At 28.6% G+C, this 26,068-nt stretch overlaps 1 protein-coding gene across 5 annotated transcripts in view; it reads left to right on the forward strand.

The window, feature by feature from the left end:
• The window catches only part of Btk (tyrosine-protein kinase Btk29A), a 135,944-nt gene that overhangs the window by 105,006 nt on the left and 4,870 nt on the right, over positions 1-26,068 (forward strand). For all 5 annotated transcript variants that reach the window (XM_075378334.1, XM_075378330.1, XM_075378332.1 and 2 more), the window contains 8 exons: positions 1,829-1,893; positions 6,103-6,168; positions 9,022-9,153; positions 12,648-12,841; positions 14,953-15,124; positions 17,649-17,817; positions 19,589-19,707; positions 24,340-24,458. In XM_075378334.1, coding sequence (XP_075234449.1) covers positions 1,829-1,893; positions 6,103-6,168; positions 9,022-9,153; positions 12,648-12,841; positions 14,953-15,124; positions 17,649-17,817; positions 19,589-19,707; positions 24,340-24,458 — 1,036 coding nt within the window. The remainder of the gene's footprint in view (positions 1-1,828; positions 1,894-6,102; positions 6,169-9,021; positions 9,154-12,647; positions 12,842-14,952; positions 15,125-17,648; positions 17,818-19,588; positions 19,708-24,339; positions 24,459-26,068) is intronic.

Genomic DNA, 26,068 nt, shown 5'->3' on the forward strand with positions numbered 1-26,068 from the left:
AATGGTAGTCTTGATGGCGCGAGGTCAGAGCTATAAGCTGGATGCATCAAAACTTCCTGCCCAAGGTCTCAGTTTTAAACAGGTCTCTAAAGATGTGTGGATTCTGGCATTGTAGTGGAAGACGTGTTTATTATTGATAAATTCTGATCACTTTCAATTTTTTCCATTTAAGGAACGGTTCACAGATGGAAATTCGATCCATGAAATTTTTCATTGTTAAATTATGAGGAACCAAGTGTCAACTTTTTCTTTTTTCATCTGGCCTTCTTCAAATAATATGAAATTGTTTTGTGGTCGATGTTTAGTCTGTTATTGATATCACAACTGCTAGTGTGGTAAATGATTTGCTCATTTTTTTTTCATGAATTCGTTGACTTTTCAGTTATTACCGACCAGAGCGAGGTTCATCATTGACGTCAAAATTTACGTATTGAAAATACTTGGACCAGTTTTGTGCTACACATACTGATGTTCATAAATATCACATTTTTAGTAACCTATTCTTCTTCTTTTTGTAATAAAATTTCCAAATGTATCAAATTTCTTCTTTATTTTCAAGAATTACCAACTTTTAAATAAATAAACTAATATTATCATATATTTTCTAAAAATATTCAGCAATATGTCACCCTTCAAAAACATGCTTATGTTGCCAGTTTTGATTAATATTACCAGAGTTTTGTGATCATAAAGCCAGGAGAATACAAAGAAACATTTTCTCCAACTTCAATATTTTAAATTTCATTTTCTTGTACTGGTCTAGAGAATAATAGGTATTTTTAAAAATCATTATTGTGTTTATTGAATGGATTACATATTCATGGTTTCCACAGGCAGGAAATATCAGGAAATATAAACTTAGTCAGGAAAAGTCAGGAATTTTTAGAAAAAATCAGAAAAACAAAAAATTTCAGAGAATTACCTTTTCAGAGGAGGCTTTTCAGTTAAAAAAATCCCTAATTATGGAGAATTTGCACGAAGAGATAATAATTTATTAACAAAACATTTTTGTGGAATTTTAGAATGTTTTCGGTATAAAATAAGGTGTTCTGTTTTAGTTTTCTTATCTGTATTACTTATAGTTTTCCTGTAAGTTGTGATCATATGTATATTTTGTTAAATTAAAATCTACGTTTCTTAGCATTTTTTTGCAAAGTTATTAAATATTTTTTTTAAATTTATTTTGCAAAATAATTAAGCTAGTTATTGTGAAATATTTTTAAGCAATGTTAGGTGCCAATAAAAAAGGTAATTAGTTTTTAAATTACTGTAATTAGTCTGTTTTTAGTTAGTTTTTATTTCTTATCTGTGTTACTTTTAGTTAACAAAATTCATTTTTATGTAGGTAACTTATTAAGTATTGTTTTTTTTGTACTTTACAGTGTAATTTACCAAAAACATTTATTACAAAAAATAGCCTGATTTTAAATGTATACTGTAAAAAAAAAAAAAAACATTAAAAAATAAACTTTAAAAATTAATGTAATAAAAAAAGGCGTGAGTTTGGCAGCTATGGGAATACTAGGGGCTGCAAAAAAATAAAATTGTATATATTTTGCAGAGTAAATGGCAGTAGTATAACATTATGAGAGTTGGGAAAGTTTTAATAAATTTGTCAGGAAAAACGAATCTTAAAATTTGATGGGAACCCTGATATTGCTTTAATATATTTTTTTTTAATATTTGTGTTTTTGTCATAGCCACATAAATAAGATGATTTAAGATTGTATTTTAACTAAGACTTTTCAATTTGGATCAAATTCAGAGAAAATTAATGAAATTCTGATTTATAGAATAGTTTTTTCTTCATTTCCTTTGTATTTTATAGGGTGCTGAATATGAAGTCTTGGATGACTCTCAAGAACACTGGTGGAAGGTCAAAGATGAACACGGGTAAGAAAATTTCACCAGTACTTTTTGTACTTATATTATTATTTTTCTGGGTAGTTTTTATGTATTAAAATCTAACAAAAGGAGTAGTTTTTATGAATTGATTTTTTCCCACCCAAATGTTAAGAATTGATGTACCCACCATTGTTAACATCCATATCTTTTTGAGTTTATTAGTAACACTATATGTATAAAAGAGGGTTGATATATCACCTACGACTATACCAAACTTACAAAAATTATTTTAAACATTTTTCAAATCCATGAATTCATAATCATATATAAAGCATACAAATACACAAAATAAATCAAATTTATATCAAACCAAAATAAATATAATTATATTTTTATATAGGATATAAATAAAATAATGAGTATGAAATAAATTTAAATTCCATTTGAAAACAAAAACATAAATATTATATATAACTCTGTATTGATAAAAATTATACAATTAAAATAGCTTATGTTTACAATAGTGAAAATTATATATTATATATTTTGATTAACAACTGTTGGATGAAATATTTATTTAAATCACATTAAAATAACATCACAGAATACATTTAACAGTACTGGCTTTTATAGAATTAATTGCTATGATTGTAAAGTTATAAGAGGTTGTTAAATAAATAATAAAAAAATAAAATAAATAATTAAATATATAAATGACAAAACTAGTAAAATTATTTAATATAATAAACTGAAACTATCTGACTTTCGCGTTGATCCCCCTGACATAGAAAATATTAATTCGAAAAGAATCTCCATTATTATAAGCTATTGATTAATTCAAAATATTGGCTCCATTTGAAATGTGTACCGTGGAAAAATAGCATGCTGTGATAAGATTTTAATTCTGTGGAGATGTAAAGCCGACTCAAACTCGAGTTCACTCACTAGTTATTAAAACAATATAGTAAAAAGTGTATCAACCATGCAAATTTTTATAAGTGGATTGAACAGATTAAATAAATGAGGCAGAACAAGTGTCACCGGTTTTCATCATAGCAAAAACTGTGAAACTTTTGATTGACACAAAACAAAATCGTATATTGATCTTATTTGCAAGGATGAATGCATAAAAATTTGGAAAATTGCTGAAATTTAGTGCGAGTATTGGCACTGTCCATTACCGTTATCCATGTTAGCTGAATTACTACAAAATGTATTTGTGATGACTTCTGAGACGGTCGTCTTAGAATCACAAAGACCGAATTCACACTTTTATGATAGTAAAAACAACAATTTTTAATGGGAGGTAGTGCTTTTATTTTTTAAAAGCTAATTTGTGATGAAATTCAGGTTCATCATTTTGAGTAAAATCCAAACATCAAAATATGGAATGGAAACGTATGAGTTTGCTGTTCAGGAAAAATTAAAAATATACGTCTCGGCTATTAAAGCGATCCTAAGGTGTTTTAAGTCTATAAATACCCAATTTATTATGATTATTTGAAAGAACAACTACAGTCAACAGTAAGTAGTATTATGACATGTCAAAAAATAAAGTGAAACTTGCAATAAGGAGGAAATGTCCTGGTTGTCTCTCAAACTGCATAATATTTCTGCTTGATAATGTCCATCTCCATACTGTTCAAAAGACACTGGAAGTTATTCAGAAGTTGGATCGAGAAGGGTTGCCACATCTATCTTGCAGTTCTAATCTTAAATTATCAAGTGTTTTTGGTCAAAGACTTTTTAGTTCAGCATCAATATGCATGTCAACAATGCAGTGCATGACTCAAACACCAAAGTGAACAATTCTTTACTTCTGAAATAATAAGAAAACTTGCAGACAAATAGGACAAATGCATAGATCTAACTGTAGATTATATTGAAAAGTATCGTTTCATTGTCATTGAGTAAATTATAATTTTTCTACAATCATTTATCTAATTATTGAACAACCAGGTGGTAAAGCCAATAGGTGCTTTAAATAAAATTTTTTAGAATATTTGAGTACAAACAAAAATAAAGGATTTATGATCACCTCATTACACATAGGTACACATAAATATAGAGAATAAACTTGAATACTTAGAAAAATAACATACTTACAAATATATATTTATAAACATGCACTTATAAATGAAAAGATACATTTTTGAACATGATAAATTATTTAAATTGGCGTACATGTTTCAATAAATAGCTTAAATTTATAATTAATTTAATCATGACAACTCTGTTTTTATGGGCAATAATGATAATGTGTTGGCTTGGCGCAGTATTTTGTAACTGGTGATGATCTCTGGCTTTGAAAAGGATTTTTTTTAAATTGTGTTTATTTTGGTGTGCGTTTGTAAGTGATTTTTTGTTAATACTTATTGATTGCAATTCAGTTGACAACTTGTTTAATAGAAAAAAGTATATGCCTAAAAAGTGTAACGCTTAAAAGTACATGTTTAAAAAAATGATATTTTTTAAAAACTTTCTATATTAAATTTTTTATTGTTTTTCTTTTCGTTTTTTAATATGCATATTTTGTTGTTAAGTGCTACACTTCAAATACTGTTTAATTAAAAATGTATTTATGTTAACTAATTGTATATGTAAATATTGTAGATATTTTTCTGTAAAAAGAAAACGCCAATCAAAATGTAAAGAAAGGTCTGCACTACCAAAAGATTTTATCTATTGTGTACTACTGCTTAAGATAACATTTTCAACTTCTGATGCATTATATCTGCTGCCTCAATATTTAGATTATAATTTGTTAGGGAATGTTTTAATATATTTCTTAAGTTGGATAATTTTGATTACCTCTTGACATGATAGAATGTCGCTTTGTTTCTTGAATTCTCTATTGTTTATGTTTGAGTATCTTATGTTGTATTAAATTTTTTGCTCATCTGTTGACAAAAGTTTTTATTACAAATAATTAGTTTTACTTGTTGAAATAATATTTAATTAAGTATCACATTTAACTTTATACAGTTTATTCGAAAAGTAAACTATACACTTGTTATATACTAGTACAACAATATGTAACATACCTTACAGTAATTTTGGAAATGGTCTCCATGTACATCCAGACATATCTGCATGAGTTTCTTTGTTCTCCAAGATTCTCATAAGTTGTTCATGTGAAATGTTTTTGATAAAATATGAACAGTAATTTTAAGTTCGTGGAAGTTGTGGAAGGGTAAGGTTAATAAATTTTTTGTGTAGCCCAGAAGTAAAACTCGAGTAGGGTTAAGTCCAGACAACAAGGTTACCTCGAACCCTTAAAAATGTTTCATTCTCTTAAAACCTCTTGCTTTAATTTAATGGGTTGTCTGGCTGTATGCGCTGCCACATCATCTTGTTGAATTCAAGCATTATTAGTTTCGTCGTTGATTAGATCTTTCGTGAACTGGTGAATGTTTTCACAATACTGAGCTGAATTTATTATTCCTGTGAAGAATATTGGACTAATTATTCTTCTCCTGGATGTTGCAATTCATATCCCAATCTTCTTACGATCACAATATACACAATATTACTTATATCACAATATCACTTATACACAATATTAAATTCACTTTCCACGATCTGTGACTGATTACTTTTGAACTGTATTCATTTTGTATGGGATGATGATACTGAGCTCTTTATGAACTGCTTTGTGTGCAGTTGTAACAGCAATATTTTTCTGTCGGTCTATGTTTTGCATGGACTTGCTGGGATTATGTTGCATAGCAGCTGATATATCTTACGGTTTTACTTCATCATGTACTGGTGGTATATCTTGTTGCTCATAGTCCTTTACTGATCCCATGTAGAGCACTAATCGAGAAGAGTAGACTTCTCGATTAGTGCTCTTTCGCTATGTTGATTAGGAACTGGTGTACCTAAAAATCTAATAGAAAACAGGTCGTTTATTGTCTATGTGTACTCAGCATGCTTACAGAAGATGTAACATTTGCTTTTCTGAAGTTAACACCATTCTGAGTGCACACAGAAAGACATGGACCTAATTGTTCAAAGGTGATGAGCAAATGAACACCAAAGAATCTCATGGTCACCAGCCTGACTGAAACACAGAAGCAAACTGCATACAACACTGGATTATCAACCTTTGCAGAAAACATTACTTACAGCACATGGATTACACAATCCATCAACATAAAATTGTGTTTATGTATAGGTGCATATTTACTTTTTGAATGCATTGCTATCTTGCTGCAATTCTTTTGATTTTAATTTTAGTTTATTTTTTATTTATAGGTCCATTGGTTATATACCTAGCAATTACGTGAAAGAAAAGGAACTTTTAGGTTTACAAAAATACGAGTAAGTACTGCAATTTATTTTTAATTAATTTTAGTATTACATTTTTTATGTATGTAGTTGTTTGATAATGGTGGAGACATACAAAATCTTGATGATAAGCAAAATATTAAAAAAGAAGGTTTTTCAATAATCCATAAATAATATCTATTAGATTTCCTTTATTTGAATAGAGTCGCTGTATGTAATGCAGTTTTTCTCAAAGGAAGTAGAATATTAATTTGTTACTTTGCACTAGTGCTGAATATCTCTTGCATTATAGTGGGTTTGAAATGCCGACTTGCAGTAATCAGTACCAATTTCATTTTGAGATTATATATTTGTTTTTGGAATAATAACATCAACAGTAAATCAGTTTCTGTTACGAACATGCAATTCAATGTTACAAATGTTAGTGATTTATGTTTTGTAATAAAGTAAAAAAAATTACAATAACGTAGAACATTAGGGTGTAGGTAGCAAACATACTTATTAGTAATAATTTTATAATTAAATAGTCAAATCTCAAAAAGTATTAAAAAATAAATAAAATTGTTATTGCACTATTTGTAATACATCTCTAAATGATGTAATCAGACTTTATGAACAGGAGCCAGACTCAGTTACTATATAACATGAATGAACATGATGCAAGGAAGTGTACTGTGAATTTGTCTTCTTGTCCTTTGTTCCCATCATTTAATATGATAATACTACCTTAGATCATCATCATTGTTGGGTAAAGTTAACAAAAAACACACAGCTAGTATTTGCCAAAAGAAATTGGACTTTATTGAAAGAGTACCAAATGAATTTATGTTATAATTATAATCTTAAAACATAACAGGAAATTATGAAATTAGCATGACTTAATACTACTTAATATATCAGCTGAATTGACAAATGAATAATGCTGTTAAATACAAAAATACATGAATAAACCTTTATAAATACACAGTGTAACAGAGTCGGAAAATAAGAGAGTTGTTTACAATAATTTCAGTATAGAAGGCGTTAAATCACAATATAAACAAATTAAAATAAATAATAATATAAATAGAATTTATTCTAATAGTAAGTTTTCTTGAAAGTATTAAGTTACAAAGAAGCACAAAAACATAACTTCATATCCGGAATAATTTTCTTTAGATTAATTTAAGAGAATATGAATTCAGTGCATGAATAGATAAGAATTAATCTCGGCGATTAACAAGTTAAATTAGATTAAATGATAGAGTTGATTGCAATAAACCTTTCAAGTAAAGGTAAGTTGCTCTGAGTAACTGACGTTTGAACACGAACTTTTGATGAACAACACGAAATATAATAATAGTTATCAATAATAATATATGAAATATATCACACATAAGTTTTATAATTCTGAAGTAGTGTTTAAATTAAAAGTAGATTTGATAAGAACGATAGTTTGCATTTAATAACCCATAAAATGGGCTACACATGAATAAGGATAACATAAACGTTTAATATGAATAATAATGAATAATTTGCACTTGCCTGTATCACACACAAATATTAGCAAGAGATGAACTCGTAAAAGCAAGTACAGATGAATACATATGTAATCCTGGGCGTAGTCCGCACTGGTGTATCAGGAATACAGAGGTGAGATGTGGTTTGGTGGAATGAGGCATAGAATCTCAGATGTGTAGTGACGAGTTTTGAGATTCTGCTTGAATGAGAATGTTACCACAAAGTTTGCAGGAGAGTATGGCCATAGGCGACTGCACTGGTGAGATGTTCGATCTACTCTGCCGAAAAGATGGCGAAAGAAAAAGGGGGGAAACCAGATCCAGGTAGTGGACAGGAGAGAGTGTGTGTAAAAGACAAGAGATGTGTGCTTGTATTAGTAAGGGGACGAAAAAATAACGGGTGTATGAAAGGGGTAGACAAAAATAATTCGATAGAAGAATGGACGCGGTCACTAAGGATGACGGAGGGAGGGTCGAACACAAGAACAAATAATAGAAACAGGTAGATTTGAAAAACACAAAAATTCGGAACAAAGTGAAATTTAACATTCCTGTAATAAGACAACGAGACCCACCCTAGCTTGGAATTCGTAGAAAATAACGGAAACTTTACGCTAGAATGGCGTAAACAATCATCATTATATATATATGTATAACAATCATATCTCGCATCTCTCACACCATCTCTGCCTCCATCCATTTCTATCCTAACTTCTCCTTCATCTCCTTATAGTTTTCAATCTTCACCTCGTCTATTTACCTTCCTCTTCTTCTTCACTTTCTCCTTCTACTGACTCTTCTGATGCAGTTGTCAAGATTCAGTTTGCTCTTACCATGTGACCTAACTGGTACCCTTACTTTTTTGTATACTATCCCCATAAGTGCTCTTTCTTTTGTAATCCTGTTCATTACTTCCTCATTTCTCATTTTAACGTTCTCCATTCCCACATCTGAAAAGCCTCAATTCAGTTCCTCTCTGCCTTTTATCATCATCATCATCATGCTTACCTGCATATAATAAGATACTGTATACAGCATTTGGTTAACATCTTCCTTAACTTAGTTCAGACTTTTACTACATAGTAATTTCTTATACTTTCTAATAACTTCCTTTTCCATTCTTATCCTTCCTTTTATTTCCATTGTGCCCTACCAATTCCCTGTTACAGTACTCATCAATTACATGTATTTTTTTATTTTTTCTATTCTTTCTTCACTTGTTCTTACTATTAAATCCCTCTTGTTTGATCCCATTACTTTACTATCTGAGTACAAAAATAAACAAATATATAACTATTATTCTGTCTTAAGATCTTCTCTATGGAAAATGTAATATGATCTATGACATTTTATTTGACATGTATTAATTTTCATTCGCTCTGTTTAGGTGGTATGTGGGTGATATGTCCAGACAAAGGGCTGAATCGTTGTTAAAACAAGAGGATAAAGAAGGCTGTTTTGTCGTTCGTAATTCGTCTTCTACGAAGGGACTTTACACACTTTCACTCTATACCAAAGTGTAGGTTACAGTTTTATATCACATATTTTTAATTACATTTATTTTAGTTCATTGAAATGCTTTTTTGACATTGAAGTAATAATGTGCTTTGCAATTATTAATTTATTGTATTGATAAGTATTTGTAGAGTTAGTGTGATATTGGTAATTTTTTTCATTATTTTTATTATTATTGTTTTAAAATCAATTCTTATATAAAATTTAACAGTTTTTGAAATTATTGTACCAGTAGTGAAACTTAAACAACTAATAACCAATTTAGTAGTTATAGTGTATGTAATATTTGGAGTTGCTCAGGCTTTATATTAGCTTTATATTTGCATTATTTCTAATGTATATAAATTTTTATTTTTGACATAATGCTTTTATTCACCAAAATTGAAATTTTTCATTTAGAAAAATTTAGATAAATATGTGTGTGCGTGCGCATGCACATGATTTGCTTACATTAAAAACAATCTGTTTTGCTCATTTTAGAAAACATAATTTTTATAACTTATATTGTAGTTTACGTTGACATCATACTTATTTTAAGTAAATCAGAGAATAAAAATTCAGTATTTTTTTTTTCTTTACCACCTAAAGATCACAATGAATAGCATTCAATTTCCTGTCCTTCCAATATTATTTAATCATCCTTTCTCGGTGATTCTTTTTTCTTTCTACTGTCCAAGTAAGGCTTTTTAAGATTAAGATGTTCTTTCCTCTGGAAACTTAACTTCTGAAATCAACACTTTAAAAAGAGATCTGTCCAATGTACGTTCTTTTGATACGATCTTAAGGTTAAAGATCCTTCTTGATTTCTTAAAACTATTCAGTTTTAATTTTTTTTTCTTCAAAAAGCTAAATATTCGTTTTGTTAATCTACTGTTTTCCATTCTATACAGATGCCCGTAAAATTTTAATCTGCCTTACTCAAAGATGATCAATTCTCTCTCAGTTTTTGTGAAGATTACATATTTTTCTAAGCTTTTAGATTCCTTCCTTTAGAATTGGACCATGAATTTTTCTTAATAGTTTTCTTTCCACTTTTCTAAATTTTTTGGTAAAGAAATATAAGCATTCAGATCCACATAGCTGTAGGTAAAATTACTATCTTATAATGCCTAACTTAAGCATTTCTCGATATTGATTTTAAAAATATTTGTGTTGTTACATGAGTTTTCCATTTTTTGTACTCTTACTTTCATGTTTTATACTTTAAGAATATTAGAAGTGATTACGTCTCTAAGGTATTTACATTTAGATGTTCTTTTAATCTTTTTATTTGAAGATACTTAAATTACACTGGTTGAGGTTTTCGTGTTGGAAATTCATTCTTTTTCGTAGATATTAGTAATCCTATTTTATTTCTACATTTTTGTAATTCTACTAGTTTAGTTTTCCTTCTTCTGAGTTTTTGCAAAAATGATTAAATTATGTGCGAAAGCGAGGTGATTAGTAGACAGAAATTTATTTTTAGTACCAAATTTTACAGAATCAGATTTAAGTACATTTTCTAGTTTTCCACTTAAAATATCAGGAGCAAATTTAAGCATCTCTGCAACATTATCTTCTGTGCTTGCTTTGTTTTTTTTTTAATTTTAATTATTTCCTTACTTACCTCCTTTTGATTTTGATTACCTCCTTTTTTGCCGGTGGTTCCGAAAAGTGTGCTTTGTTCTCATTTTTTTCTTTTAATTAAAATTTTTCTGATGTATCCAGACATTTGATTAGGTTTTCAAAGTATTTAGCTACAGCTTTAAGATTTTCTTCTGGGTTCATTATTAGTTCTGTTTTTTCATTTTTTAAATTTCAACAAAATGATTGACATCCATTTATTTTAGATTTAAGATCTGGTAGAAATCTCAAGAGCTGTTCTTTTGAAAGTTTTCCTGTAATGATTTTAATTGTTCACTACCATATTTTCTTTTCTCAGTTAGAATTATTTCAGACGTTTGTTTTTAAATCTTTTTCCACCTTTCCGTATTAATTTTATTAGGCTTTGAATTGTATTCTTTCCATATTCTTTCTCTTCCTTTTAAAATGTTTTTACAGGTTTCATTCCATCAGACTAGTTTCTTTCTTTTTGCTTTAGAAAGTATCTCTTCACGCAAGCACTAGTAAAATTTGGTTTTTTAAAATGTTTCAATTGTTTTCTCTTTTATAGAAGCAATTATGTCTCGAAATTCATTTAGGATGTCTTTATTGATGTTCATTTATATTATTTTTCTGTTTTTTTTTTTTTTTTAGTTAAGATTTTGGCAGAAATTTGGATTTAATTTGTGTTAATGATCTGAATCAAAATCTGACTTTCTGAGTATATATTAAGAATTTCTCAAATTTTATTTTCTGAGTTTGCCAAATGATCTATTTGAAACTCATAACAATGGTTGGATATATCCATGTTTTTAATTTTCTTGGATGTTTTTGTAAACATGCAGGCATTAAGTTTAATTAAAAAATTTTACACAAATGTATTAATCTTTTTTCATTTGCATTTGCCTTTTTATGAGCTGGATATTTCCCCTTAATTTTAACATCTTTTTCTTTTTCAATTTGTACATTAAAGTCATCCTGTAGGATTTTTATATATGTTAGGGTTTCATCATTGATGCCAAAAGGTTTCTGTTTTTTCCTTGTTTTTAATATTTTCATGATTTATTGGTACGTGTCAGTTAATAATATAAAACTAATGAAAGATCCAAATACTATTATTGTGAAAAAAGATTCTGTTATAATTATTTCCACAAACTTGGCATAATAAAAGCTATTGAGCTTATTAAAAATTATGTTAATTTACAAAGTATCTATTTTTATAATATTGTTAAGAAAATTACTTAAATATCAGATTATATATTAGATGCAAACTTATTGATTAAGTACATTATGGTGTTTTTTGTAAGATTGCATCTTATAGAATTAGTGTAGGCTAATACTCCATACCTACTGTTGAATCTATTAAAGTACATTATAAAAATAATTACTTAAAACAGCTTTACTAATTGTACAAAATACAATTCAATCAAAGATAAATATTTTGAGTGCTATTATGTTTCATTTTTCTGGATTTAACTTCATAATTGGATTTAAAAATTTGAAAATCTTGTGTATAATTTAATTTTTTACAAATTTATTTTAGGAGACTTTTATTAGTCCATATCTTGGAAACATTGATTTTAGTAAATTGTTTAATGCACTATGACATTGATATCAGAGTTTTTTCAGCTAAAATTGGTGAAATATGGTAATTAGAGGGAGATGCTTAGGAATGTCTTCATAATCGACATTCACTCTAATATTTTTATGAAATTATCTATTTGATGTTTGATGATATTTTTGTGTAAAGATTAATAATATATTGAAAAATCTTAAATTCTTCAATACCGTGTGGATTTTCATAAATCTTTACATCTGATTTCAACAATATATTGTGAAAAATATTTTTATCAATTTTATATTAAAGTGTAATATTATTTCTTCATAAAGGATTTATAGAATTTATTTTCTTTTCAGTCCACATCCTCATGTAAAACATTACCACATTAAACAAAATTCAAGAGGTGATTTCTTTTTATCTGAAAAACATTGTTGTGTCACAATACCAGACCTAGTCAATTATCACCGGCATAACAGTGGAGGCCTCGCATCAAGACTTAAAACATCACCTTGTGATCGACCTGTACCTGCTACTGCTGGACTTAGTCACGGTAATAAAGGATTCATATTAGTTAATAAATACAGTAGCAGATTTCTTTTATTATTATGATTTAAGAAAATTCCGTTTTGATATTTCTACCAACATGAGCCTAATATTTATTAACTAGTTAGTCTACTTTGAAAATTGTAGCTTATGAATTTCTATAATCTTTAAATCTTGCAATGATTCTGATTCATCCCGTTTTTAATTTGTTTGAAATGATTTAGAGTTGCAGTACTTTTTTAATATACAATGGTCAGCTGAAATTTGTAACACTCAGTCGTTCATAATTCAGAAATAAAGAGGTAGTCAAATGAAACAAATATAACATAAAACTATGTGATATTCTATACAAAAACTTATATTTATTTTTACTTTTACACATTTCTCTCAACTGAGAACCAATTATCTCATTATGTCAATGAAGAATGCTGGTGGTCTTTCCTTGATCCATGATCTCACAGACTTTTTCAGTTTATCGTCATTGGTGTAATGAATACTCCTTTTTAATTGTGGAAAAAGAGACTGTTCTTTTAACATTTCTGAAAAATATCACTAATGTTAAAATAATGTAATCATCTTACCGGTCTTTTAAAATAAAATAAGAGGAAATGAAAATTTTGTATTTAGATTGGTATAAAAAATTATACAGATCATTACAAAAGGTTGCAGCAGTTTAAAAAAATAATTTCTCAGAAACTACTAGAGATAATCAAACACGAGTATTTTTTGTAAAAATTCACCAACTCGGAACGTTTTTTACATACCTTAGAATGTATCAATATGAGCTCCATTGGTCACTCTGTAAACATCCAACCGATAATCGACTTCTGTCCATGTCCGTTATCGCAGGTGTAACTGTAGCATTAGCAGTGGTGACAAGTGTCTTAAATGTTTTACATCCCTGATTTTTCACGTATCCCTATAGAAAAATAGTTCAAATCTGGGCTTCTCAGAGGCCAAAGCAACTGACTCTACTGATCCAACGATTAGGGAATTTTTCATTGAGAGGGCATCAAACGCCTAGACTAAAGTTTGGGGGTGCGCGCACCATCTTGTTGAAACATTATAGCAATGCTACTTTCTTGTTCAATTTGGTCAACTTGTCGGAAAACATACAGTTGTAACATGTCTAAATAAACATCCTCTGTGATAGTAGGCTCATGAAAAAATAATGGGCCAATCATATGATCGGACATCAAAGCGCACCACATGTTTATTTTTGGGGAATCTCTGTCATACTCAATAATTTTATCGGGTTGCTGAGAATTTTTACACATTACAAAGTCTGTTTCTATTACAAAAAATTCTTATATAATTTGATGTTAGCCTGTTGTTACTTAAGAGAATAGGTAAAATAAAAAATAAAGAAAATGTGTTGCAGGGTATTTAAATAAGTGTTTATATAATAGTTGAGAAATAAAGAAATTATATTTTTTGTTTTAAGAAACACAGTATTTTTAGTTAAATTAACATGAAAATAAACATAATGAAATGTTTTTTACTGTGTTTTTTGCAATTTAGACATTGCAGAATTGGAATAATTAAAAAATGTATTGTACTGTTGGGAAAAGGGCCTTTTGACACATAAAAACCCACAGATATAACATATTTCTTTCTGTCAATTTTCTTCTGCAATTTTTTAAGAATGTTAGAAGACAGACTTAAAAAATTAACAAAAATATTTTTCTTATAAGTTTCCCACTACTGGTCTAGCTGTTTTAATGTGTGATCGTTGTTTATTTGCTTGTGCTGTAAGATCATGGACTTCGATTTAACTCTTCACCATTTTCCTAAAATATTTTCTCCACTATTCATTCTGTTTTTCAGGTATTCCTTTACACAATCTAATCATCCTCTTTCTTTGTTTTTCTTGAGGTATCTTCCACTTACATTTGAATAAAAAATCTTTTCTTGTGGTGTGCTCATTTACTATAATTAAAGATATTATTATATTAATAATTATAGAAAAATTAAAATATTTACTTTTTTGACCATAAATACAAATGGGAAAAATCATAATAGTGTATATTATTAATGTAATTCTGTGATAGTTTTTGTTATTTATTATCATTAAACTCATGTTTTATTGTATTTTCATGTAAAATTTATTTATTGTAGATAAATGGGAGATAGATCCAGCTGAATTAATGCTTTTGGAAGAACTCGGTTCAGGACAGTTTGGTGTAGTGAGGCGAGGTAAATGGCGTGGATCGATTGATACAGCTGTTAAAATGATGAAAGAAGGCACAATGTCTGAAGATGATTTTATTGAAGAAGCTAAAGTTATGACGTAAGTAGTACTTGTGAAGAGATTCGTTGTGATTCTTTTTCTTTGCTTATTTTTTTAGTGATAATTTGTTTTTATTTTACACTTTGTTTTGTATTTATTTACATATTAATAGTTTCATTTTTACTTTCCTGGCTACATCTATATTGCTGCTGCAACAGCATAGCTATAAAAGGTTTTTTTAAAATATCAACATTTCAGGACCCCCTAATCCATAAAAAGATAGTTATAGAAATTTCCAGAAGATGTAGTATATACATGGTTACGTACATACATTGACTCATATTTTTATTATTATCTCTAGACTGGCTTAGCATAGATTCTTTACAAATGGCTCAAAGAATTTATATATTGGTCTTATTGGTGGCATTAAATTTTAGATAAAATTAAAAAAGGGAAGGGATATTTTTTATGGGGCATTGGTGGCGTTAAACTTGCGACAAAATTGAAAGAGGGGGAAAGGGAATTGTAAGCAATTCACAGTTTTCATTCAATGAGCATTGTTGGAATTCAATGAATAGTATTTTTTGTAGTCCTGTTTAATTTTAAGAAAATATAATGAAATTAGGAACACAACCTGTTTATAAGCATGTGTAGTATTCTATAAATTAGCATTTCTATTTTGGTTTCAGTTGTTTTTGTTTACATGTTGTATTTTTTTAGTGAGAATTCTTTCCTTTACTAAAGATTAATAAAATCATTGTACTGGTTTTTAAATATTTCATTACTAAAAGATAAAAATTAAAATAAAAATGGACTAAAAATTAACTTTGTCATTTATTATCTTTAAATAAGTTTTATTATTATAAATTAGAAAAAAATTGTTACAACATAAATCCTAAAACCTTAATCCTATCACCAAAAAAGAAATTCCCTTTAATATTATGTCAAGAAGTCAGCTGTATATATACAGCTTACAGTTATGTAAGAAATTAACACTGCGTAATTGAAAGAACATAATATATGGGATTAAAAGTTTTTAATGATTTAATTAACAATTTTATTTTTACATCTTAAGATAAAACATACACATTTACGTAAACAAAATTCTGTATCTTTTAACGTTACAAATAATATTTTATGAGTAAAATTATGACAAAAATATAAGAGATGAATATAATTCTTAATTTGAAATATATCTCTAATTTTATATTCATTAAACAAACACACTTGCTTGCAACCAAATCACATTGGTTATTAGTACATTAGCGTTGAATATTACATCAGGCTGTGTAAAGTCAAAATCCAGTTGTACAGATGTCATACAAGTACAGATATCATTCAAGTAAGTTCTAAAGCTTTAAAAAGATGAAGAACATATTCACATAAAGTTTTATTGCTCTTTGAAATGAATCTTAGTTTAATTTTTCTCATAGTTCCCATCATTGTTGAGGCACTTATCATTGAGGGGCACCAGAAGTTGGATCCATTTGTTATAGAACAATCCTACCTGTGACAGATGCCATATAATAACAGCTTGTTTGATCTAGTTATCGTCATAGAACTGTTGTTTAACTAGAAAGGTTTTAACAGGAACAGGTGATAGTTACTTGGTGCAAGATCTGGGTTGTATGGGAGATCATCAAACTCTTCTTAGTCTAAGTCCATGAGTAGACATTGCATTGTGGTAGTACTACGTGGGTGAGCGTCATTGTGAATCAAAATAATGGTCCGGATAAGCAAGCTGAATCACTCGTTCTGGATTGTATGATACAATTTTTTCACCATTTGTTCTTCTGAGTGAAAGAAAAATCTGCATGGATTTTGCCTGTTTGGGCGATGAAGAGTTTTTCCAGATAGACAAAACTGGTCGACACACTTAGATTGTCGTTTCATTTTAGATGTTATGTGCAACCCATGTCTTGTTGTTCCCAGTGATTATATGGTTTGACAAACCTTCTTCTCTGTAACGATTCTAAAATTACAAAACTGCTTAATTATTTCATTTTCATCAGACATGTTATCCTTCATTAAACAATCACAACTATCTCCATACCATGAAATCATTCATTGCATTTTCTCCATCATCGTCATAAAGCTGATTGTGAATTTCAATCAGTTTAATGTTCATTGTCATTGCATTTTAGAAATTGATTACCAACCTAATTTCTTATGTGGCAGGTGTTTTGATTTTTTTAAACATAAACATACTTAAGAAGATTTCAGATTAGACAACTAAACTGAATAATGATGTCATCAATCCCTTCTTTATGTATCAGGTGACTCAGCATGCATGCGTAGAATCACAAATCACAATTGTAGTACACAGTGGCAATATTGAGAAACTGATTTTACTTCCTGTACTTTGTCCTTTTTTGGAGAGGCTGACATAATATTATAGCAGGTTTTTATTTTATTATTTTATGATAAATTGAAAAATAATATGTAAAATTTATTCCTGTAACTGAAAACTTTCTCACAGTAATTTTGTACAAGCAAGTAATTCCTTAAATGAATGCATGGTTTTGTTTTTTCTTTCTAAAATATTACAGTTTATGAAGAGTAATTTTTTTGAATATTTTTACAGCAAACTTCAGCATCAGAATCTAGTCCAGTTATATGGAGTATGCAGTAAACACAGGCCGATATATATTGTAACAGAATATATGAAACATGGCTCTTTGCTCAATTACCTTCGGCGTCATGAAACTACACTTGGTGGAAACGTCGGCCTACTTTTAGATATGTGTATTCAGGTATGATGTAGCTGCTGTGTTTTGTTTCCTATAAAGTGATAATTCTTTACATTTATCTAAGTTGTATAGATGTTATAGTATGTGTAAGCCATTTCCTCTGGTTCTAAGAACCTAATATCTTAATTCATTACTATCACTTCTTAGAGAGTCCTAAGAGTCTGGGAAAGTATTTTTTTTTCTCTCCAAAATTACATTCTATTAGGTGATAATCGAACTGTCTTTTCAATTTTGATAATTTTGTCATTTTTTATTATTCACATTGTTCTGAATTTTTTTGTTTTCTTTCATGAAATTTCTAAACTCCTCCCGATAAACTGAAGATTGAATATGTTACTTCTGGCCTAAACTTGACTTTTGACCCTGCCAAAAATTAATAACCAGTTTCATTTACTGAAGGTCATGTGATTATATATATATATATATACATATATATATATATATATATATATATATATATATATATGTGTGTATGTGTGAGAGTGTGTGCGTGTGTGTACAGATTTAATTGGAAAATGATATCTTTTACCAATTTTTATATACAATTTTAATGTATAATTTGCAACAAAAGATTTGAAAAATTATAGAGCAACTAATGATGCAAGGTACTTGTGAAAGCACTTTTGCTTGGGTTATGGAATAATGTAGGTGTCATCCTACTTTATTTTATTATATATATATATATATATATTGATGATAGTGCTTTCCTTAATGGCATTAAGTTATCTGGTAAAGAAATGAATGGTTTTATGTTTTAACTTTATATTAGAAAATTAGCAAGTTGTTTGTAATTAAGGAAGAACTCTAAAGTCTCACTATTATCATTTGTTGTCTTCTTACTGTGGGGAATAGTGACGACTCCTAACCACTAATCCATAGAGAAGTGAACATCATAGAACAGTTGAATGGAAATGTCACAAACTATGTCAGCTGACATATTGTCAGCTTTTCATGCTGTACTTTTTATGTTTAAAAATTTTTTAACTTAATTTGCAACAGTTAGTCTAAAATCAATGAATCGGTTTACTCTTATTTATTATTTCACCAAAATTTATTAACTGTTAAGTTATTATTATAGGTGATTTTTCCACAGCATCCTACCAAAAGGGTGGTCTTGTTTATCTCAAATACAAATTAGTGATAATATCCGGTAATATTTATATGAAAAATAAATTATGTGTAATATTTATGCAGTATTTTTGTTTTTGTTAGAAAGTATTTTATGTTTTATGGTGTGGTGGTGTTAACACAGTGTAAAATGCAGAGCTTGCTTTAGTTTTAGGAAAAGGCTGCAAACACCTATTGGTGTGGGAGTAGTATTCCTTTTGCTCTCAAATTGAGAACCCCTAAATGGATCAGTTGCTAAAAAGTAAGGTAACTTCTTAAACTGTCAATTGTATGAACTTTATGGTTAGTTATAAATGTAGTCTGCTTATTGGTTCTACTTCTTGAACTCATGGAAAGTGATGTCAGAAAACAAATTATAAAAGTCTAGGTGATATCAAAATAACAAAATTATTGAATGTAATTATAACCTAATATTCCGTTACAAAAAGTTCAAATTTTCATACGAAGGAAATAATGAGAATTAACAAATTCTTTTATTTTACTGAAATAAGTTGCTTTTTATGTTGAGTAGAAAGAAGTTGCTTAATATTTTAAGCTGTATTTTTTATTAAATTAATCTAGTTTGTTGTGAATTAAAAATATTTTCTGTATTATTAAGAACAATTTTTTTGTAAAAATTGTGTATTGTTTCTTGTTATCTATAAAGGTTTGTAAAGGAATGGCTTACCTGGAAAGACAGAATTATATTCACAGGGATCTTGCTGCACGTAATTGTCTTGTTGGCTCTGAAAACGTTGTAAAAGTTGCTGATTTTGGGTTAGCAAGGTAATACATATATATGTAATTTAATTTTGGCATTATAATTATAAATATGTAGGTATTGGTTGGGTATCACGGTTGATAATAATGATGTATGTTAATGACATGCTTGTGAATAATGATGAAATCACTTTTGAATCATGAATGCTGTAATTTCTGTTGTCTTGATTTACTTTTATTCATATTTTTTTTATTATTACTTTATGATTACAATATTTAAACTAAATATTAACATAACTCACCCAACCGCAGACCTCAATTCTCTACTCTTAATTATTTTGCATTTCATTGACCATTGATTGTAAAGGATACAGATAGTCATTGCTTTTGTTGCTGTATTCCATTCAGAAAAGTACAGTTATAATGGTGCAGTTCATTTTTGGCTTTTACTTACAAATTTATCTTTTGTTTTTTTAATATAACTTGTTAAATGTATAAATAATTTGTTCGTTTTTAAATGTATAAAAATTATAAGTTTTTTATTGTAGTACAACCGTTTTTCAGTTAATTGCATTCTTTTTACATTTGAAAAAAAAGTATTATCATATAACTGTATAATTATAAACAGTATATGCATATTTTAAAAAGTAACTTCTGGGGCAGAAGAAAATGTATGTGAGAAGCATGGTTACCTTGTAATCAACCTGAATATTTAACTTTACGCCCTGTGCAGGAACTGCGCCAGGCTTGATTTGTATTTTTTCAGTCACAATAAGATATTTTCACAAAAATTAATATATATGTTTGTTATAGAGTTAAAAAAAAGTAAAATTAAGTAAAATACTACTCAGCGCTTGAGGGATACAGATGTAATTAACTACTTAGCAGCAAACATGTTTATAAAGACATTGGATTCAATATGTTTAAAAAGTCTTTGCATCATGATCATTCAAAAATTAAAGGTATAAATGACTGTAGAAATGTTTTTTATTCAATAACAATGAAACTTAATGCTACTTTTCAACGTAATCCCTGACTACATTTTGGCACTTATACCATCATTCTGTGAGATTTTTTATTGTATTATTTAAGAATTATGACACTACGACTTCAGATAGTCTCTTGCGCATGTGTAGCTTTATCTCACTCCCACATTTGACAACTCATCGCCAGGTGAAGACTGACTCACCACTTGTATTGTTAAACAATTATAATGTGTTATTAACTTGTCTATATTTTTGATGAAGTTATGGTTTTATACGATATAATTTGCAATCCTTTTTAATTAGATAGAGAAAAATAATTATTATTTATTATAGGCCTAGGCCCCAAAGAAATGGACAAAGTACGTTATCATTATCCTTCATGTATATTGTTATTTTGCTTTATTATTATTATTACATATTATTTGAATGAACTAGAGTACTTACAAAAATGATGATGAATGACTATTCTTGAAAATATCTACGGGAAAACAAAGTGCACATCTCATGTTCTAGTTATGAGTAAGTCTACTTTGTCTGCTGTATTCTAAATAATATTTTTTCACTATTTGTTGCAATTAAATTTTCATTTTCACTAATCACAATTTCTTTCATCAAGAGTTCAATAGCATAATTGAAATGTTAAAAAATATATAAATGAAAACTAATTTATGTTAAGAGTAAATGCTGACAGTATTTGTATTACAGTCTTTTGAAGTTAAGTAGCAATCTTCTGAAGTTTTATTTTCTGCGATTTACCATCAATTATGTTATTATTACATTTCTTAATGGGAAAACAATAGTTCTAAAGAAAAGTTTTTTGTACATCTTCTGGGGCATTAACATCTTTTGATTCTTCAAGTAGAGATTTGATAAAATTTTCTTTATATGCTAAGTCTATTTTTTGGAAAATATTTCACCATAATTTTGAAAGATTTTGTAAAAAAAATCCGTAGATGGTTTATATAACTGCCCCTCAGACAATTGCTCGATGTCAGTATCTTTCCCCAAATTAGAAGTTACTGTAATCCCAGATATTTATTTTTAAATTTGTTCACAATGACTGCCAACACTTGTTAATCCATCGTATACGATTTTGACGACATCCTTGTACTCTTCATTAAACTTTATGATCTCATCAATTAAATCACAAAAGTATTTGTGGTAATCGTCATTTCTTCATTTGAGTTGTCATTCATATGGTGCAGGAACGTAGTAGAATGGAAAGTATTTTCAGTAACTATCATTTCACTACTGTCTGTTTTATCTTCTGCGTTTGTTGCTGAAGATATAACCCCATCATTTCTTCCAATAATGTTGTTTCTTAATCTGTATTTTAAATTTTAGCAATGAAAGATGATCATGTAGTTCCAGTAAGTCTTACGTACTAGCTTATAAATTGCAGGTATACTACATAGTAACTGATGGCGTGGGTTAGCAGTTGTCAGTGAGTGATGTCATTTGCAGCAGAGAACAGTTTTCAACTGCGGGAGTATATTATCCATATAGTCCTAATATTGTGATAAAGAATTGTGTTTACCTTGGTGTCTGAACTATTCTTGTACTGCATCCTTGATCTGCTCATTTTTGAACTCAGTAGCATGTAAAAAAACTCTTTAAGAGAACCAGACAAAAAAAAAATCTGATTGTGCAAGTTTAGAACTGTAAGGTGGTTGTGGCAACACTTCCTGACCTAACTTTTGAATAGCTTTCTGTGTCTTTTGAGCAGTATGAGGGACAGGATTATTGTGCAAAACAATTAAGCCTTTTGAGAGATAACTGACTGTTTCCTTTTTATTGCGGGTTTCACTTTATTTTCTAGCATGTCACAATAGTATTCACTGTCGATTGTATGTTGTACTTCCAAATAATTGCAATAGATTGTGCCTTTGTAGTCCCATAACACCATTATCATCACTTTACTAGCTAACTGTTATTTTAATTTTTTCTTGGTGAACAAACTCAGGATGTTTCCATTCCACACTGATTTTCAAATTCAAACTCAAAATAATTAATTAAAGTTTCATTCCAAGTTTTGTTTGTATTATGGGATCTAAAAATGAAATACCGTCTGCTAAAACTGTCACTTAAATTCTATACAAATGTGAATTCAGATGTCTGATTTTGTGTCAACTGTCTTGAAACCCATCTTAAACACGTTTTGCAATTTCCTAAACTTTTATGCATCTGTCCTTGCTAATAAGACCATTGATATAATTTTACATAGCATCAGTAACTTCCATCCATATTCTGCTATGATGAAAACCAGTGACATTTAATCTACCACCCCCATTTAAAATGTTTGATCCAAAAATTTACATGGTTAATACATTTTCTACCATATTGTTTTAACATCTGCTAGGTTGTTATTATTCCTTCAAAAAATAAAAATCCTATCACAGCAATCTGTTCTTCCATGGTACATGTTTTAGGTAGTATCGATAATTAGAAATAAAAGAGATTGTAATAATGGAAATTCCTTTTGGATAGCTGATATCTTCTGTCAGGAGTGCCAACTTTAACATCAGATAGTTAAGATTATTTTATTAAGTAGTTTATTCGTTGTTCTCATTTGTCTCTTTAATTATATTATTGAACAATCCTCATCTTTTCTATCTTTTCATTCATTTTGTTTTATTTTTTTATATGCAAAAAAAAACTCTACTTTGCATTTCATTTATTTTTAGCCTAACGATTGTTTTGCAGATTAGATTGTTTTTAATATGGGACCTGTTTGTTAATTGTTACATATAATACTTATAATAGTGTATAGTCACATTTACCAAAAATTAAATAAAATGCTTTATTAAAAAAAGTAAATAATAGTAATAAAACTAGTTTGATGGTAGGATTGTCTAAACTGGAAATGGTTTAGTGTTATTTATTTCACATATATTGAAAAACCTTTTTTGTTATAATTTCTGTTAATTTTCTTTTATAATTATTTTTTGTGCATAATATATATTTTTTTCAAAAATTTTCATATGCAAATAGTTTAATGCTTATATCAGTATATCAGGAAATAAATTCACTGTAGCCATTTTGAAGTTTCAGGGGCATAAATAAACACACTTTCCCTCTGAGCATAAAATATATAAATTGATTGATGTTTTAATTTTCACCAAAATTATTATAATTGGTGCATCATAAAGTGTTAGTTTTGTAATGATGTTATTACATTTCAATTATATTATACATATCATTCCGATGTTTGCATAAAATAAAATTTTCTCCCTCTTCATCTTCATCACTTGTAGCCAGTATATACTAGTGTAGCCAGTACTATGTAGGCATTAATCTTCTTGAAAGCCTTCCTCAATCTCTTCTTCTATCTGGTAATACTTTTTCATCCCAGCTGATGAGCATTCTTCTGACATGGCCTTACCAGTTGGGTCTGTACCTTTTAATATTCTTTAAAAGAGATAGTATATTAAATTCATATCCGACATAGTATAACCAGCTGTTGGTCATAAGAATCTGATTTCTTCTGATTGAATTAAAGGTGTTGCCTGCTCTTTCAGCACTCAGGTTTTTCTTCCATATAATAAAACAGGTATGGCCATTGTCTTATAAAATTTAATTCTTGTCTCCTTATGTTAGTTTTTAATGATTTACATTCAGTTTCACAAATCACTAAATTTGTTTAATTAATCAAAAATAAAATGTTTGATGTACTAAAAATTGTTTTTAATTATATTATGTATTATTATCTTAGGTATGTGCTGGATGATCAATATACCAGCTCTAGTGGTACTAAGTTCCCTATTAAATGGGCACCACCAGAAGTGTTAAATTATACAAGATTTTCATCTAAATCTGATGTTTGGGCTTATGGTGAGTAAAATTAACATATTTAAATTTACGTATAATGAATTTTTTAGTTATTTATAATAATTTTTCTGGTCGAATCGAAGGAATACACTTAATGCACTGCTTTACTAAGGTATAAGAAGACCGATTGAAATTGCTTTCTATAAGAGTAAAGATATTCTTATACAACCAGTTTGTATCATGAACCAAGTGACGGTGTCATTTGTAGGCATATTGCTTTCTGATATATGAGCAATAGGCTCAGTGAGAAAGGCAACGAGAAATCATTTGATGCTTTGTTTTCACCTTGTAAGCTTGGCATGAGATGCTTAGTATTGTTGAGAATGGCTGAGTTGTTTTTTCTGGAAGAGACTTGTAATACATGTCATGATTGCTACGAAAGTTACAATTGCGGCATAGCATATATTTATAATTATGGATTGCGATCCAGGAATGTAAAAATGGTTTTGTAACAAATCAACTTTTTAATGAGACCTTAAAATCTTCATTTCAAATTTTATTTCTTGTGGAATATTTTATCAGTTACTTATATTACTCTCTTTTTCATTTTTAATATGAAAATCTTTAGGGAATGTATTTTAGTTGCTAAAAAATGTTAAATTTATTTTTTATATCCTGGAAAATGTGCTAAAAAATTCTAAATATTTTCTTTTCATTATTCATAATTAGCTTTGATTTTAAATGTAAACTGAAATTATTCACTTGCTAATCAAATCTTCTTTGGGGGGGGGGAATTATTTGATGATGCTTTGCATCACCACTGTTTCCATGTGCTCTTTAAAAAAATCTTGCTGATTGTCCAGGATAAGCTCCACATTTTAGACCTGTTTTATCACTGACGTTCATATTCCAATTTCTTTAAATAAAAACTGATTTATTGATTGATTCTCAATATTTATGACAGAACAAAAATTTGATCACTAGAATTAAAGTTCACATCACTGATCTCTATGATAGAGGATCCTATGTATTGGAATTGGTAAAATTTGAAGCATAAACTAGCACCATCAAATGAATGGGTAGAACTAAATAAAATGAAACAGTGTATGCACAGAGGTAAGTGGAGTAGGGATAAAACCATGTGTTAAACCGATGCAGTAGAAGTGTTCTGATTTTGTATTTTGAACTCTGATCTCTATATAAATTTTCTACAACTCTATAAATTTCTGCTTGTGTTACAAAAATGACTTCTTTTAGTTATCTGACTGGAGTAAAATAAACATCCCTACCGTCATCAATATAATTGTGCAAGCATACAGTGGTATTATTTAGTTCCCAGCCACTCATTCTGCTACACTGGAGTATGTTTCAATATTGAACACTTAATTGTATTTTACACCATAAGGATCCTCTATCCATTTATAGATCAGTGGTACATATTAATCATAACTTTAGCAGAAATATTAGAAAGTTAGATGTTATCACACATTTCTGAAAACTGTGAAAATACTACATAAATCATTTTATTTCTTATGTTATGTCAGATCACACATATTTTATCATACTCAAAATATTTTTATTTTCGTATTTTTTTTTTTTTTAAGAATGTAAACTTATTAAAAATCATTGGAAAGTTCAGCAGCCTGGAATGATACATGCTGAATTTTTTTTCT

The sequence above is a fragment of the Lycorma delicatula genome, chromosome 11 (genome assembly GCF_047948215.1).
Source record: "Lycorma delicatula isolate Av1 chromosome 11, ASM4794821v1, whole genome shotgun sequence".
In the NCBI taxonomy this organism is placed as follows: domain Eukaryota; kingdom Metazoa; phylum Arthropoda; class Insecta; order Hemiptera; family Fulgoridae; genus Lycorma; species Lycorma delicatula.